At 42.1% G+C, this 17,561-nt stretch overlaps 3 protein-coding genes across 3 annotated transcripts; all 3 read right to left on the minus strand.

The window, feature by feature from the left end:
• Positions 1-805: 805 nt before the first annotated feature.
• Positions 806-2,557, minus strand: LOC131658667 (uncharacterized). The gene is made up of 2 exons (XM_058927935.1): positions 1,888-2,557; positions 806-1,749 (listed from the first exon to the last, which is right to left on the minus strand). The coding sequence occupies exons 1-2, from the start codon at positions 2,555-2,557 to the stop codon at positions 806-808; spliced, it is 1,614 nt and encodes a 537-aa protein (XP_058783918.1).
• A 6-nt stretch (positions 2,558-2,563) lies between these two features.
• LOC131658668 (uncharacterized) lies at positions 2,564-4,718 on the minus strand. Its single transcript, XM_058927936.1, has 3 exons — positions 4,562-4,718; positions 3,890-4,080; positions 2,564-3,730 (listed from the first exon to the last, which is right to left on the minus strand). The coding sequence occupies exons 1-3, from the start codon at positions 4,716-4,718 to the stop codon at positions 2,564-2,566; spliced, it is 1,515 nt and encodes a 504-aa protein (XP_058783919.1).
• Positions 4,719-4,849: 131 nt separating this feature from the next.
• On the minus strand, positions 4,850-15,977 carry LOC131658669 (uncharacterized). Its single transcript, XM_058927938.1, has 6 exons — positions 15,455-15,977; positions 13,355-15,379; positions 12,690-13,285; positions 12,118-12,605; positions 8,759-8,840; positions 4,850-6,055 (listed from the first exon to the last, which is right to left on the minus strand). The coding sequence occupies exons 1-6, from the start codon at positions 15,975-15,977 to the stop codon at positions 4,850-4,852; spliced, it is 4,920 nt and encodes a 1,639-aa protein (XP_058783921.1).
• Positions 15,978-17,561: the final 1,584 nt, after the last annotated feature.

Raw genomic sequence — 17,561 nt, forward strand, 5'->3', positions numbered from 1 at the left:
ATCTCGATAGTCGACACACATTCGTACCTTCCCATCTTTCTTGGGCACAGGCACAATATTGGCGACCCATGGCGGATAAACCGTTACAGCGAGAAAACCTGCGTCAAATTGCTTCTGAACCTCTTCCTGGATTTTCTTGGACATGTCAGGGCGTGTTCTTCTGAGTTTCTGTTTGACAGGCGGAGAATCTTCTTTAAGGGGTAACCTATGCACAACAATATCAGTATCTAATCCAGGCATATCTTTGTAAGACCGAGCGAAGATATCAGAATACTCCTTCAACATTCCAATCAACTTTTCTTTTACATCCTCTTTCAAAGAAGCCCCTATTTTAACCTCCCTTCTCATCTCTTCGGTGCCAAGATTCACCGTCTCAATAGGCTCTTGATGTGGCTCGATCACTTTCTCTTCTTGTTTCAACAATCTGGCCAACTCATCAGGGAGTTCACAATCTTCTTCATCCCCTTCTTCAGCGATGTAGATAGGATTGTTGAAGTCATAACGAGGCATAGCAAAATCGTTATCAACAGAATCTGGAGGAGAAGTGGATCTGCATGAATTATTATTTATGCCTTATTTTAGAATGGAGGGATGATGATGAATAAGAAACGTTGCCATTTTTTTATTTAACAAACCTAAAAGTAAAAAAGAAAATGAAAGACAGGGAACAAAAATGTTTGAATGCAAAAACGTCCTTTTATTAATGATTTTAACATTGAAAAACAACAAATGATGCCCTACATATGTTCACTGTGTCTTGGGTAAAACACAGGAATTATTGCATGATAAACAAAAACAAATAGTATTACTCTTGATCAAAAGCAATTGAGATGATGTCCTCGGATGACCAGTTGAGAAGCTTCTGTCCTGGGGCACATGGCTTGATCCATCCCTCGATATCATAATCGCTATCCATATCATCATCAGCAGCACAAATATGATCCTTGCCAATGCCAGCACTAGAGAACTTGATCGGAACGAAAGTTCCGGGCTTCTTGGGGGCCTCATTAGATGAACTCTGACCCACTTGATAACCAATCCCACATTTATCTTGCTTGATCGGTAAATCCAAGACTCGGCCCCATCCTTCAGGATGACCAAACTCAACCACAGCTTTAGCTTCCTTTAGTGAAGACATGGGGGCCTCCAACTTCTTATTTTCAACATAAGGGATCTTGATAGTCTGGACAGCCTCAAAAGCTTGGCATGGTGTCTCGTGGACCTCTCCTTCCACCTCAATATGCCTGAAAGACGCGATATGACTTACTACGTGTTCTTCTTCCCCACATATGGTGACTATCTTTCCTTGAGTTGCGAACTTGAGTTTCTGATGCAAAGTGGAAGTCACGGCCCCAGCAGCATGGATCCATGGACGTCCCAGGAGACAACTGTAAGACGCGTGGATATCCATCACAAAGAAAGTAATGGTGAAGAGCTGGGGACCTATCATTATTGGCAAGTCAACTTCCCCAAACACTGATCTCTTTGAGCCATCAAAATCTCTCACCATCAGTTCACTCGGCCTTATCTCAACATCAGAATAATCTAGCCTCATCAAAGACGACTTCGGTAATACATTCAAAGAAGATCCAGTATCCACGAGAACACGTGATAACATAGTCCCTTTACACTCCACTGATATATGCAAAGCTCTATTGTGGTTTCTACCTTCGGAAGGCAAGTCTGCATCAGTGAATCCCAATCCATTACCAGCGTTGATGTTTGACACCACTCCTTCAAGTTGATTCACTGAGATTTCCGGAGGGACAAAGGCAGTACTTAGAAGTCTCAAAAAAGCATTTCGATGTGTCTTCGAACACAGGAGCAACTACAAAATCGAAATCTTTGATTGAGTTTGACTCAGTTGGTCAACCACTTTATACTCACTTTTCTTGATGATCTTTAGGAACTCTTCCATCTCTTTGGCCACATTATCTTCAGAATTAGAGCTTTGCCCGTGATCCACTGTATCTTCTACCACTCTTTTCCCTTTTACTTGAGCTAAAGCTTCTGCATTATCATCGCGAGTATTCTGGGGAGGATTGAAAATACGACCACTCCTTGTCATTCTTCCAATGCCAACAACATTATCCACATCCTCTTTCTCAATCGGCGACTTGATCTCATACTTGGCCCCTTGGTAGAAAACTTCTGCCCCATAATTCCATGGGATTGCTCTTTCACTAGTATACGGGACGGGACCAGGCAATGTAATAACCAAAGGAGGTGCTCGGGCGGGAATTGGAATCTTGGCAGGAATATACGAAATGGATGCCACATTAACTTCGTTTTCAACCATTTCAGGACGACGCACACGCTCAAACTGTAGATACCCACTATCTATCAACTGTTGAACCCCACTTTTCACCTTATCACAAACTGAGGAAATGGCCATGCAATCAGCACAAAATTCCCCACAACCCGAGTATAGATCCATCCTCAATAATTCCTTCTTCAATAATGGCAACAGAGAGCCCAATTCGATCACATCCTTGACCAAGCGAGCATCTTCAACAACCTCAATGGCATTTGCAGCATGAGCTCCATGGGGAGGCATAGGATTCTAAACAACATTAGGTCCTTGAGTAGGAGTAAACTCGATGGCTTTAGAGTCGATAAGATCCCGGACCTTATGTTTCAATGCTTTACAATTTTCAATATTATGTCCAGGTGACCCAGAGTGGAACTCACATCTTGCGTTGGCATCCCAACTAGCAGGCAACTTAGCAGGAATGGCCAGAGTCGTCAATTGGAGCAACTTCAAATCGAGGAGATACGGAAATACTTGTGCATACGTCATCGGGATCGGGTCAAAAACCCTTTCTGGCATTTTCGGTCGTTGTTGATACTGACGTGGCGGATACCGTTGTTGTTGATATTGCTGAAAAGGTGCATTTGGTATAGTTACAGCGGTTACTTGTTGATGAGCATAGCCCTTGCCTTGACCATAGTAAGCAGCACTTGTTTCGCCCTCCCTTTTTTTAGCAAATCCATTGTATGGCTTCTTTCCACCAGCCCCAGAGGAGGAACTAGCAGCACTTGTATTTTGTATTCTTCCAGCCTTAATCCCACTTTCAATACGTTCACCGATCATAACCAAATCGGCGAAGCTCGAAGATGCAGAGCAGGCGGAGTAATATTGGCCCTCCAAAGTGTTAGTGAACATGTCTATCATCTCTCTTTCCAGCATAGGCGGTTGGACTCTAGCCGCCAACTCGCGCCATTTCTGCGCATACTCCTTAAAAGACTCATTATTTTTCTGGGCTAGATTTTGTAACTGAGTACGATTTGGTGCCATGTCGACATTATACTGATATTGCTTTATGAAGGCCTCGACTAAGTCCCTCCAACTTCGGATGTTAGCCCTCTCCAATCTCATGTACCATTCCAAGGATGCCCCAGTCAGGCTATCTTGGAAGAAATGCATCAACAATCCTTCATCCTCAGAGTACACATGTATTTTGCGATAGTAAGCTCGGACATGTGTCTTAGGACAAGTATTCCCCTTGTATTTCTCAAAATCAGGTACCTTGAACTTCGGTGGCACACGGACGCCAGGAACTAAACCCAAATCACTGATATCCATCCCCAGTCCTTGGCCTTCCATGGCCCTCATCCTTTCCTCCAGACCTCTAAACATCCTTCCAGCATCATGTGGAAGTCCCCATTCACTTTCAGGAAACAAATCCTCGTGTCGGTCCTCTTCCAACACAGGGATAGCAGCGGTCTTCTGATTTGTTGTGTAGGTTGTCCTTCAGGAGTAGGTTGAGGAGGCCCACACGGATTACCTTGATTGGCAGCAGGAGGAATTACACCAGGTCCTCCGTTCACAGGTTCACCATTGACACGGATATCAACAGAATTTCTTTGCGGGGGGGTCCGCAACAACCTGAGCAATTGTGTCCATTCGGATTCTGAGCTCTTCTTGGCGATCAGCCATGCCTTGCATGACCTCCATGAACTGGGCCATCTGAGAAGTAACCTGAGCTCTCATCTGGATAAGATCATCCCTTAACTGATCCATTTGCAGTGATTGATTAGCCCTTGTGTAGTAGCGATGTGTAGGTGGAGGTGCAATTGCTGAAAGAGAAAACCTGATCAGTCAAATAAGAACACCATCTGATGTACCTGTTTGTGCATGATGTGTATGAGGTGCATGTGTGCATATGATGTGAGGTTCCATTTCCAGAGTATCCAAAATTTTTAGTATTAATCAAGAATGTTTAACAATGTGACAAAGGATAAGCATCAAGAGAAACAAGGGAACTAGTTCTTTTTCATTCATAACAAAAATTTAAACTTGGGCAAAGCCATACATCAACAAGATAGTTCAACAAGGGAAATAAAAGACCCCATCCAACAAGTCTGGTGGTGGTCGAGACATACAGACTCAAACATCAATCCATCTGAATATAAAATAGAGGCCCTCCTTGTCTGAAGTGTTCATCACTCCACTTCTTGGTTTCGTTGAACAGTTTCTTGGTTACCTCTCGATCTCTTCCTTTGAGGAGACTCTGAATTACCACATCCTTTCGAAATAACTGGCTATCTAACTTCTCACAGTGGGCTACCAGGGTATCACATCCTTTGCAGTCAGGGAGGGAATCTTTCTCAGACGTACTTCCCATTTCTGCTATCTGGTTTTTGAGTTTCGCATTCTCTTCTATTACACGAGAGGTGCGGAGGTGGCTACCCTTAAGTTGAATCTCAACCGCCATCCTTTGGGTAGTTTCTTCTTCTAGTCTCTTTTTCAGACTCTTCACTTCAGCTCTAGCCTCCTTTTCTATCTTGAGTTTATAAGCCTTCAAGTCTTCTCTATACTCTCGCTTGAGTTTCTCTTCTGCCTCTTTTATTGCCTTTTTATGATCTTTTGGTGATCCTCGGCAACAACAGTAGTAGCTCTTTCACCCTTTTCAGTTCTGGTTCTCTTTTGAACTCTGGAAGATCCCCCTTTCAGCATCCCGGCTTCGTGTATCAACTCAACCCTTCTCTTATCCACAGGATAATGTCTTAGTTGTGTGTCTGGCCTCTTTTCACGCAACTGGGTGTTTTCCATATCCGCTTGGGTGTAATTCTCAGCAGGCACAGTGACAGTTAGAACCTTAGGTGGTTTCTCATACAATGGGTTAACCTTCGGGAAGGGCAATAGGCGGTCCTTAACTCTATCTTTGACCCAATCTGTATAGGCTTGTTTGGCAACGGCATTCTTCTCACCTAGAGAAGTCTGATCATCTGTATGGATGCTATTCCAGGCACTTCTTACTTTTTCCAAACCCTCTGGATCAGTTCCCTTCTCAAAGCAAACGGATTCGAATATCTCTTTGTCCAAAGGCTTGTCTTTAAGCACAAATCCCAACTGGCGTAACGCGAGCCCCGGGTTATAATTGATAACACCTTTCGTTTCTATGAGGGGAACGTTGTCAAAACTGCCACAACTAGTTATAACTTCCTCTATGTCCATTCCGATGTGACACCAGACGATGTCGTTTGCAGTAAGCCCCATGATCCTTTGAGGCCATTTCTGTGAGTCTCTTGTGGTGACAAACGCTCCGCTTTTAGGCAAATGTGAAGAAAACCATTCGTATAGTAGTGGTAAACAACCCCCAACTGACCCTTTCTTCCCATACCTAGAATGGACGGCATAATAAGTGTCGGCCAACAGAGTGGGCACAGGATTTTGATCCATAAAGAGACAGATAGCAGTAAGATCGACAAAGTTCAGAATATTCGGGAACAACACTAATCCATAGATCATGACGACAAGGAGAGCATTGAATTCTTTCCATTTTTCCTCAACAGCAAGGGCTTCAGCCTTCTTCATCAGAAATCTTACATAGAATCCATGAGTTCCACCATTAGGCTTCCAGTTATCCATAACATCCTTCATGCTCAAATAAAGAGCACCAGCAATGCGATCCATTTTTGGCTTCTCAGGTACGCATACAAAAGGGATTTTACGTTGAACCTTAATCTTGAGAATGTCAGCATACTCTTCAAGGGTGGGAGCCAGTTGGTAGTCTTGAAAGGTGAACCAGCGCAATTCAGAATCATAGAACTAAAGAAGAGTATAGAGACCCCACTCATCAATACGAGTAGTCAACATAAGCAGAATGTGGCCATAAGTCTTTCTGAACTCATCCAGATTGTGGCCAGTAACTAGGGCGCTCAATTGAACCAAAGGTGTTGCATCCTCACGGAAGAAACTGCAAGTGAAGGTACGCTTCGTAGCCTCTTTGTTGACGGTCACACTGTTAGCCATTCTTGATGAGAAGTGTTGACTTTGGATACCCTGAAAAATGGCATGCATATGAAGATTAATCTCTTTTTTCATCTTTTTTTTTTTCTTTTTTTCTTTCTTTTTTTTCTTTTCTTTTCCTTTTTTTTTTTTGAAATTAAATATGATATGATGAGTATGATGCAATGAAGACCCCTCCCCATATAGGAGAAGTGCATGTTGCTTCTGAACAAGATCGGACGTCACAGGATCAAAGGTCCGACGTAGGTACCACAGAACCATAAGAACAGCAGTCACCATCAGAACAAAATAGTCACCAACGGTACCTGTCATGTATATCCCTCCCCACTCACAGGTGAATCTAGGCCAGGGTAAGGTCGTGAAACGCAGTATACGGTCCGCCCGAAGGTAATCCATCCCGAGACGTACACCTCGAGACAAACCATGCTCCCACTCTATCCTAGGGTTCCTATGGTTCACACATAGCCTGGGTATTGGGCCTTTTACCTCATAGAGTCATCCCACTCAACCTGCAAACAGAGAAAATATGTGGCCCCCACGGGGACCCATAATATAGTCCAGATGCATGCGGAAAGTAAACATGATATGCAAGCAAGAAATAAACATGATATGCAAGCATATATACAGGATGTAAACATATAAATAAACAAATAAACACCCAATAAACGAAACAAACAATGGCTAGGATCGACTCGCTAAGAATGGACCAGCACAGGTCTATCACGTCCTCAGCAGAGTTGCCAGCTGTCGCTACCACGAAAAATGGATAAGAGTCGCCACTAATATATTTATCCCATCGAGGGAAAGGAATACCAGAAAACCTAACTCGAACAAGAACAAGGACTTTCGACCAGAGAATGGGGCATGGGAGTCGGTTACGCAAGGGGAAGGTGCTAGCACCCCTCACGCCCATCGTACTCGATGGTATCCACCTATGTTTGTTTCTATCTAAAGCGTGTATCTAATGTCTAAAACTAAATACGAATGAATGCAGAAGAAATACGGGGAAAAGAAGGAATTATTTACAAGTGTGCTCGCTTAGGCCCCGCGACCCAATGCCTACGTATCCCTTACAAGGAATCAGAGCTACCGTAGTTCGGCTCAATAGTTTCCATTTGTTTTGTGTTTTTTATTTGAACAGAGGTTAAGGTCGCAATCCACGATGCTCGACCTTTGGAGACTTATACGCCTAATTCTGGACTGGACTTAACTTGCTCTTAGCAGCAGAAAAAATTGGGTTTGTGTTTTTTATGTAACTACATGATGAACAAAACCCAATACAAGGCTTCGCACCACTTCATTACTTTGTTTTAATTTGAACCTTTATTAAGTGTTTTAAGTGTTTTTGGTTGGGTATTTTTTAAGGGGATTTACTTTGCGATTTGAATCACATAAAAATGTATAATGATCGAGAAACAGATTAGGGAATGAATCCCACTCATTTCTCTCCCATTATATAGTGATCGAGAAACAGATTAGGGAATGAATCCCACTCATTTCTCTCCCACTAAGTGATTGAGAAACAGATTAGGGAATAAATCCCACTCATTTCTCTCTCACTTTTAGTAAGGTGTGATTCGCATCTTTATTTATTAGTGTTTTAATGTTGAAAAGAAAAAAGGAAAAGGGGGAGACTATCTTACTTTCTAGCCTAATTGTTGTCTAATTCCTAATTATCATCTAAAGGGAATTAACTAAGAAGAAAGTTGTTTAAGTTGACTAAAGTCAACTTTAACAACTAGGGGTATTTTAGACATTTCTCAAAATATGAAAATATTCACAAAAAGAAAGAATTAAAATCTAAAATAACCATGAAAATATTCACAAGCAATTTGCATTTTTATTCATGTTCAAGACCATTTTCAACAATTAAAACTAAAACTATTTTTATTATGTATGAACCAATCAAAATTCAAAGAAAACCCCAATTAAAAATCTAATTAAAACAATTATTCCTAAAAATTCTAATTAGTAAAAAAACTATTTTTATCAATTTTATCTAAGCAAAAATCAATTAATATGCAAAAAAAAAAAAAATTTATTTTTATATTTTTTATTACCAGCATGGGGGTGTGTTAGCAAAAATGGAATGAACTAAAAATATGCTAAAAGCGCAATGGGCCCAAACTGGTGGTGTAGAAAACGAAATTAGCAAGCCCAGGTCCTTCAAAAATGGGCGTCAGTAGCAAAAGGGTGGTGCGCTCAGAAAGAAAAGCCAAAGCCCAAGCAGTGGCCCAGTTGTATCACTACCCACCTATTCCATTTTCACTTCATTTTATTCCATTTTCATTATTCCAGCATGTAATTAATATCAGACTATGGTTATCATGGAAATAACGTGACATGAAAGTATATCAATGGGGCAAGTTCATTTAAGTCACAAAAGGACAAAAAGCATGGTTTAGCCAATCACGGAGTGCCAACTCACTAACTAACCATATGAATAAAGCCAAAACAAGCAAAACAAAGGGATCATGAGCCAAACAGGAGATGCCACGTCACCTCAACAGAAACGGGATCCTGAGTTTGATCAGACGCCGGAGACGGACTCCGGTCGTCTTCTCCGGCCGTTCTCACGGCGGAGCTTCAAGAAATTTTCCAGAAAAACGAAAAGATAGCCTCTCTTGACTCGGAATCCTGCCCTGAATCCGAATCTCCCATTAGATTTCTCTGATTCTAACCCTAACACGCAAACCGAACCACATTTCACAAACCCTAACTTGAACAAACCTTACTAAAACTAAACCTAAGCACATCAGTCTACTCCTAAGCATCCACAGGATATGAACACAAGGTTTAAACATGTAAACAACTAGCATACCAAACAGAACGAACCAGATCAAGAACAAGAGTTCCATAGCAACGTGATACATAGCAAAGCATACATATGAGTCTCATTTCAGATCTAAATGGCCTAGCACATGCGACTACTATGCTGAGAGAGTCTTGAAAACATACCTATTCAGATCTTGATTCAGCAATGTGAAGAAAACCGCTACTCTCCTCGATATCCTCGCTGATGCTGATACGAGTTGTCTTTGATCCAATGTGATTTCTTGAGGAGTATGTTCAGTGTTCTTGAAGCTCAATCCAGCTGAACCTCTTCAAAGCATGACGACGGAGTAATATTGGTGAAGATCTTCGGACGGAGCTTGCAGTGGTGGTGATTGAAGGTTGTAGAGATTGATGGAGATGTTATGGTGGTGGTTGAATGGAACTCGATGGTGATGGAGGTTGATGAAGTTTGTTACAGAGTGTAACAAACTTTTATGGAGAGAGAATGAGGAGAGGGAATAGAGAGAGCGTGATGAGTGCAGGGAAGAGAGAATGGGAGAGTGAAGAGAAAATCTGGAAAAAATGAATCGCGTGTGTGAAATCAATGAGGAGTTTTCATATTTATAGTGAGTATACACATTGGCTTATGGTAAGGGTGCTTGTATGGTAGCTTTTTCTTCTCAACTCAATGAACAAGTGTGTGTACGTTTGTGGCAAACTTTGCATGGGCCTTTCACGTGACAGTCTTGTGCCTGGCTTTTTTGTGGAAATATTACACTGCCTAGGAACCTTTCATGCTAGGATCGAACAGTCTATGTTCATGACTTTGCACACATATAACTCCCTCTCTAGACCTCCATTTAATTCAAACTCAAGTCCTTTGTAAAGAAGTGATGGAAGTGACGAATTAATTTGTTGAAAATCTCTTGAAATAACACCTGGATGGATGACAAAAAATGCTTGGAATATGGTGGTACACAACTGGACAATGGTTGCACGCGCATGACCTGCCCAGCTTTGGCCAAAGTCTATTTTCGTGTGCATGAGTTTGAAGCTTGCTATCTCACTCATAACATATTCAATGGGCATGGTTCTTCGACCATTCGGAAGAGGACATGTAAGAGAACATGGTTGAATTGAGATTGATTCAAATGGATGTTCACAACTCTCTAAAACTGACTTTACATATGACACGCAACCTGTTTGATCATTTGCTTACGCGTGCCCCAGCTTTTGGTCCATATCTTTGGCAAAGCGTGACTTTGCGAGGGCATGACTTTGAGCCCTCACAATTTTCTCAATAAACCTCCAATTGGCTTGATTATTGGCTTGGTGAATAGAAGACATGGAGGGGAGACGAGTTATATCTTGTTTGGATTCATAACGTGCTTTAAATCCTCTAAAACATGCCTTGAATATGGCACACCACCTGTTTGACGAAATGCTCACGCGTGACCTGGATTTGTGCCCAACAATATGACTTGAGCGAATGTGATTCTTCAAACTTTGCACTTTTATAGCTCTCAAACCATGCTTCAAATGAAAACATTTCCAACTACAAAGTTGTTCATCTCCATGAGATATACAACTTTAATGTTGAACTTGTCTTGAAATAAAGCCTTTTGGCACGTGTAAATCAGTGTCAAAGTGGACTGCTCATCCAATTCCAAAAGCTTCAAAAAATTTCTAAGTATTGGAATTTTCTCATTCTTTTTGGAAATTTTGTCAAACTCTCGATTTTATTTGTTTCTTTGATCTTTTTTGACCGATTTTCCACCAAAAATCAATATTTAACAAATGACCCTGATTTTGACCCAAAAGTCAACTTTTCCTGATTTTTCTGATTCCAGATGAATTTCCCGATTAATTCGTTTCTGATCTAATTCTCAAACAATTTTCAACCAAAGAAGCTTCAACGTTTATTTCTTCAAGGTAACCATATTTCATACTCAAAATCACCTCCTGATTAAATTTTGACCAAAAAGTCAACAGGATTGACTTTGGTCAAAACCCTAATTTGGCGATCCTGGTGAACCTGAAGCTTGCATTTTCCAAACAAGGCTCCGACTTGTAGATGATAAAATCCTGACCTCAAGAGAATGCCATTGGAGATGATGCCTGGGACCTCAGAAAAAATGTTTTTTAATCAGGAATTTCTTCAGCCTTAGCTTCCCATTTTTTGTCAATTTTCTCGAACAATAACAATGATATGAATGAATGTATCAAATGAATGACCAACATAAAACATGCACATGGATGTGATATGAAAGCCAATAGGGGAATAAATAAGTGGGCCAATTTTGGGGTGCAACACACCGTCCGCTTAGCGGGCTGCTAGCGGGCTTTCCAGTGGAGGAGCTCAAACGTTCTTCCGCTTAGCAGACTCACGATTTTCTGGAATCACAAACAGCATCCGCTAAGCGACCTGAGTCCGACTAGCGAAGTAACGATTTCTCAGAAAAAATGTAGAACGCACCAGTTCTGCCAAGGGTGATCCAAACCCTCCCATTTCACCAAAAATGTAACGATTAACAACATATACAACCAGATTATAACATATATAAACAATATTGATCATCATGAACATGTTATTTGACAAGGAGTTATGGATTAACTCAAAACCCTTAACCCCTAATTTCTCCCGAACATTAAACCCCAAGTATCTAACTATGGACTCACCTTAGAGTTGGAATAGATGACAGAATCGAACGATTATAGCAGGAAAACAAGGGATGGAACTGAGTTGGGTTGCATGCAAGGCTTGAGATGGAGTTGGTCTTCTTCCTTTCCTCTCTTCCTTTCACGCTTCCTTCTTTTTCTTTCTCTAAACCATAAAATTCTGATTTGGACAAGTAAAAATGAGGAACCAAATAAACCCTTATTCCTATTTAAGTGGGGAAATGACCAAACTACCCTCATTGTTACTAATTGGCATAATTAATATAATTAACGTATTAGCCGGAATGTGTATCATATTTGTCCATTACTCATATCAATTTAAGTTAGAATTAGTAATTGGACAATTATAATACTGGGTATTACATTCTTCCCCCTTAAATAGAATTCGTCCTCGAATTCAAACTTACCATAACAAGTGGGGATAGGACTCCCGCATCCCTGACTCAAGCTCCCATGTAGCTTCCTCAAGACGCGTCTCATCCCACAACACCTTCACAAGAGGTATTTCCTTATTCCTTAGAGACTTACTAGCATGTTCCAAGATACGGCAAGGTTGTGGATCATAGGAAAGATCTGGTTCCACGGCAATAGAATCTGGTAGGATAGGATGGAAAGCAGCAGGCACAAATCTTCGGAGTTGGGATACATGGAACACATCATGTAGTCCGGATAGGGAAGGTGGCAATGCCAACTGATAGGCCACTCCACCTATCCGACTCACAATCTGATAGGGTCCCACGTATGTTGGACTAAGCTTACGTGTCTTGAACGGTCCTCCCAGTCTCAATCTCGGGGTGACTTTTAGATACACGTGGTCTCCAACTTCAAATTCCAAAGGCCTCCTTCGCTTGTCCGCATGATTCTTCTGTCGATCCTGGGATTTCTTAAGATTATCCTAAATCACTTTGACTTTCTCAGTGATTTCTTGTATAATATCTGGGCCAAGAATACTTTTCTCCCCTACTTCGGCCCAACATACGAGAGATCGACACTTCCTGCCATATAGAGCCTCATTGGGAGCCATACCCAAACTAGCATGGTAACTGTTATTATATGCAAATTCCACCAAAGGTAAATGATCCTTCCAACTCCCACCTTCTTCCAAAATACAAGCTCTCAACATATCTTCAATCGTCTGGATTGTCCTCTCCGTCTGCTCATCAGATTGGGGGTGATTAGAGGTACTCATATCCAGCCTATTCCCTAATTCCTTATGGAACATCTTCCAAAATCTCGAAGTGAACTTTGGATCTCGATCGGACACTATATTGGATGGCACACCATGCAATCGAACAATCTTCGCTATGAAAAGTCTTGCAAGGTGGATCACCTTGTGGGTCGTCTTTACAGGCAAAAAGTGAGCACACTTAGTTAACCTGTCCACTATCACCCATATAGAATCGTATCCACCTCGGGCACGGGGTAATCCCACAATGAAATCCATAGAGATAGAGTCCCATTTCCATACTGGTATCTCCAGAGGTTGCAACATCCCTCCTGGCCTCTGATGTTCAATCTTAACCCGTTGACAGATAGAACACTGCGCCACGTATTCTGCAATTTCTTTCTTCATTCCTGGCCACCAAAAGTTCTTCTTCAAATCTTGATACATTTTGGTCGAACCGGGATGAATAGAAAATTTACTCTTGTGCGCTTTGTCAAGGATTAGACGCTTTAACTCAGGATCATTTGGTACACAAACTCTCTGATGAAACAAAAGGATTCCATCCGGTGCCCTACAAAAATAAGGAAGGTTCTCGTCTGCTTGCAACTTTGCATCACATTCCTGAGCTAACCGGATCGTCTCCCGAAGCTTGTTCACGATGCTCAAATTGCTAAGCAGAACACCGTTGGGCATCCATTCGAACTGAAGGTTAAGGTTTCGGAACTTCTCTAATAAACCATGTTCTAACATCATCAACTCCGCAACCCGAAATTCCTTCCTACTTAAAGCATCTGCTACTTTATTAGCCTTCCCTGGATGGTATTTCAGTTCAAAGTCATAATCCTTAAGATACTCCATCCATCTTCTATGTCGCATGTTCAACTCCTTCTGATCAAAAAAGTATCTTAGGCTCTTATGATCGCTGAACATTTCAAAGTGGACTCCATACAAGTAATGTCGCAACACTTTAAGCGCAAAGACTATTGCAGCAAGCTCAAGATCGTGGGTAGGATAATTCTCCTCATGAGATCTCAACTGCCGAGATGCATAAGCCACGACTTGACCGTATTGCATCAACACTCCTCCTAAACCTTTCTTAGACGCAATACAAAATACTTCGTACGATCGATTTGGGTCAGGAATCACCAATACCGGTGCAAAAGTCAACTTCTCCTTAAGCTTCTGGAAACTTTGCTCACACTCGGAGTCCCATTCAAAAGCAACTTCCTTCCGGGTAAGCTTCGTCAATGGTAAGGCGAATTTAGCAAATCCCATGATAAACCTCCGATAGTAACCGGCTAGCCCTAAGAAACTTCGAACCTCCGTTACACTCTTCAGTCGGTCCCAAATCACTACCGCTTCTACCTTTGAAGGGTCTACTGCCACGCCTCCCCCAGAAATGACGTGACCAAGGAAACTTACTTTCGATAACCAGAACTCGCACTTGCTAAGCTTGGCGTACAATTGCTTCTCTCGAAGAGTAGACAACACGATCCACAAATGCTCTTTATGCTCTTCTAGAGAACGAGAATACACCAAGATATCGTCAATGAAGATCACCACAAACTGATCCAGATACGGTTGGAATATTCGATTCATGTAGTCCATGAAAACAGACGGAGCATTAGTCATACAAAAAGGCATAACTAAAAACTCGTAATGACCATACCGAGTTCTGAATGCAGTCTTGGGAACGTCTGAGCTCTTCCCCCGAATCTGATGATACCCCGACCTAAGATCAATCTCCGAGAACACACTGGCTCCTTTCAATTGATTTAGGAGGTCGTCAATCTGTGGCAAGGGATATTTGTTCTTTATGGTAACCTTGTTCAGTTGACGGTAATCGATAAACAAACGCATACTTCCGTCCTTCTTCTTCACCAAGAGAACAGGAGCTCCCCATGGAGAAACATTGGGCTGAATGAAATGCTTAGCTAGGAGTTCTTCTAACTGGCTCTTCAATTCTCTGAGTTCGATAGGGGACATCCGATACGGAGTTATAGAGACAGGGGCAGTACCAGGAACGAGGTCAATCGAGAATTCCGCTTCTCTTTCTAGAGGAAGAGAAGTGATGTCCTCAGGGAATACATCAGGAAATTCGCACACCACTGGAATCTCAGACAATTCCATCCTTACAGAAGGCTCCTTGGAAAGAACTAAAAGAAAGGATATTTCTTGAGAAAAGAGATAGTTAACCATTCTGATTGTACCTTCAATTAACTTGGTAATTGCATCATCGGAGGTAGTCTCTTCTGCAGGAATGAATATAGCCTTCTCCTTGCATCCAATATACACTGAATTAGGAGATAACCAATCCATTCCAAGAATGACATCGATTCTCTTGAGAGGTAAGCAATTCAGATCGATCGGAAAATCACGGTCATTAAAAAATACAAAACAATCCTTGCAAACTAGCCGAGCTTCCACAGAATCATCCGTAGCCGAGGAAATGACCATAGGATCAGGTAGAGGAGTTTCTTCCAACCCAAGTCGGTAAACACACTCTATAGAGATAAAAGAATGCGTAGCCCCTCAATCAACTAAAATACACAAAGGTTGGTTGTTTACGTAACACGTACCCGCAATGAGATAGTTGTTTCCCTTCGCTTTCCTTGCATCCAAGGTATACACATGACCTACGGTCTTCTCAGGAGCTTTCTTCTTTGGACAATGCCTAGCCATGTGGCCCATTTCACCACACTCATAGCAAGCAGCTCCAAAAGGCCTACAATCCCCACGATGTCTTCTCTTACATTTATCACACTGAGGAGGTATAGATGACTGGTCACCATGATTTTGCTTCTTCTTTGTCGGAAAGTTGCGGGGCTTCAGATAGTGTCCTGATCTTCCTTGCTCTCTAAAACTTGTCTTGTTCTGATTTCTCTCTTCTTGAACCCTCTTCAAACTGTTTTCAGCAATATAGTATTGCCTCAAACACTCAGCATAAATGGTGAACTCTCTCTGTAATACACTATGAGCAATGTCCGCCCTTAGTCCCATCATGAACTGATCAATCTTCCATAGTTCATCCTGAGCATAGGCAGCCTGTCGGGAGTAATCAGCCAGGTCTTCAAACTTCTCAGCATACTCCGAAACGGACATGTTGCCTTGCTTGAAGTTCTAAAATTCTCTTTCTTTCTGAGTCCGCACACTGTTAGGAAAGTACTTCTCCGAAAATGTTGTTTTGAAGTGTTGCCAGTCCGTAGGAATCCCTTGGGTAGTGAAGATTGTAGATGCCGTCTTCCACCACCTAGCAGCAGGTCCTGTCATTTTCTGAGTTGCAAAGATAACCTTCTCCTCTTCAGTACATTGGATGGCCTGAAACACTCTCTCCATTCCAGCCAACCAATCATGAGCCAATATCGAATCTAGACCACCCATGAATTCTAACGGATTCATTCTGAAGAAAGCACGAAAATCTGGTCCAGTTGCAACTGGTGGAACGGGAACTGGAGCAGGAGGTTGTTGCCCGTGTATACCTTGCATCATCTGCATCATCATCTGATTCTGCTGTTGCATCTGTTGCATTATCTGCTGCCAAGGTATACCTGCATTTCCCGCTTCTTGCTCGGGTACCACATTCCTTGTTCTGGGCCTTCTGGGACCTCTGCGTTGCTCAGCCATTTTCCCTGTCTGTCCTACACATGGAATTCAGTTGATCGGGCTCAAATACATAGTAAGACATACGGAACACTTCCGATTTACACATATGAGGAAGGATTGTACTGCTTTAAGATGTGTCGAGCAATGCCGAGAATCAACCTGCTCGGATACCAACTATAACACCCCACACATATTTGTCTAGAATAATATGTATGTAATGTTAATAATGGTACATAAAACATCATCATATAATACATGGAAGTATATAGCAGCGGATCATAAGATACATCATATAGTACATAGTACTTAAGCCGAATGTATCATGGCCAAAATAATACAACACAAAAGCTAGTAATATGTCTCAAAGTACGAGTACAAAACAAGCACGATAAAAAGATAAGACGCCCATCTACGTCAGCAGCACTAATCCATCTTGCCTTTACCTCGATCTTGCTGCGAACCACCTGAAAAAAATAAGAATTGGAATGGGATGAGATTACTAAATCTCAGTGAATCCTCCTATCCTATGAGTCCACTCGGATCTACAAGGTACATACTATGCCGAATCCACCATTGATTTGGGGTTAATTCTCACTTCCGGTATAAGAACGGAGCAAACATACGACTTGTCCACCTTAGGACTCGTCGTGTCACAAATACACAAAGTATACAAACAAGTATGCCAAATCCGCACACATGTACGGGGAATCCAGAAGCACGTTAACGCCAATCTACGAAGGTTGCGCAACACACCCTCGGTGAGTAACCAAGTGCATATTGTCAAAGAGGCTCGCACAAGACCATCACTAGATGAGGCAGATGCATCCTACATGGAATCCCATCCGTGACGAGTCATCCGAACTAAATCGGGAACGGAGTGACATTGCCTACATGGCGTCACAGCCCCGTCATCATCCATACGCAATATGGGTTCCGCAAGTGCGAAAACGCCTAATTGACTACACAAGCCCATCCGGGTAGGAGCCTAGTGGCGTAGCCTATGTGGCACCACTAGAGGTGAGTTATCCGGGTGATATTGCCTATAGCATCACCATTCTACTATACCAAGAACGCCAAGTGTAT

The sequence above is a fragment of the Vicia villosa genome, linkage group LG3, assembly GCF_029867415.1.
Source record: "Vicia villosa cultivar HV-30 ecotype Madison, WI linkage group LG3, Vvil1.0, whole genome shotgun sequence".
NCBI classification, from domain to species: Eukaryota; Viridiplantae; Streptophyta; class Magnoliopsida; order Fabales; family Fabaceae; genus Vicia; species Vicia villosa.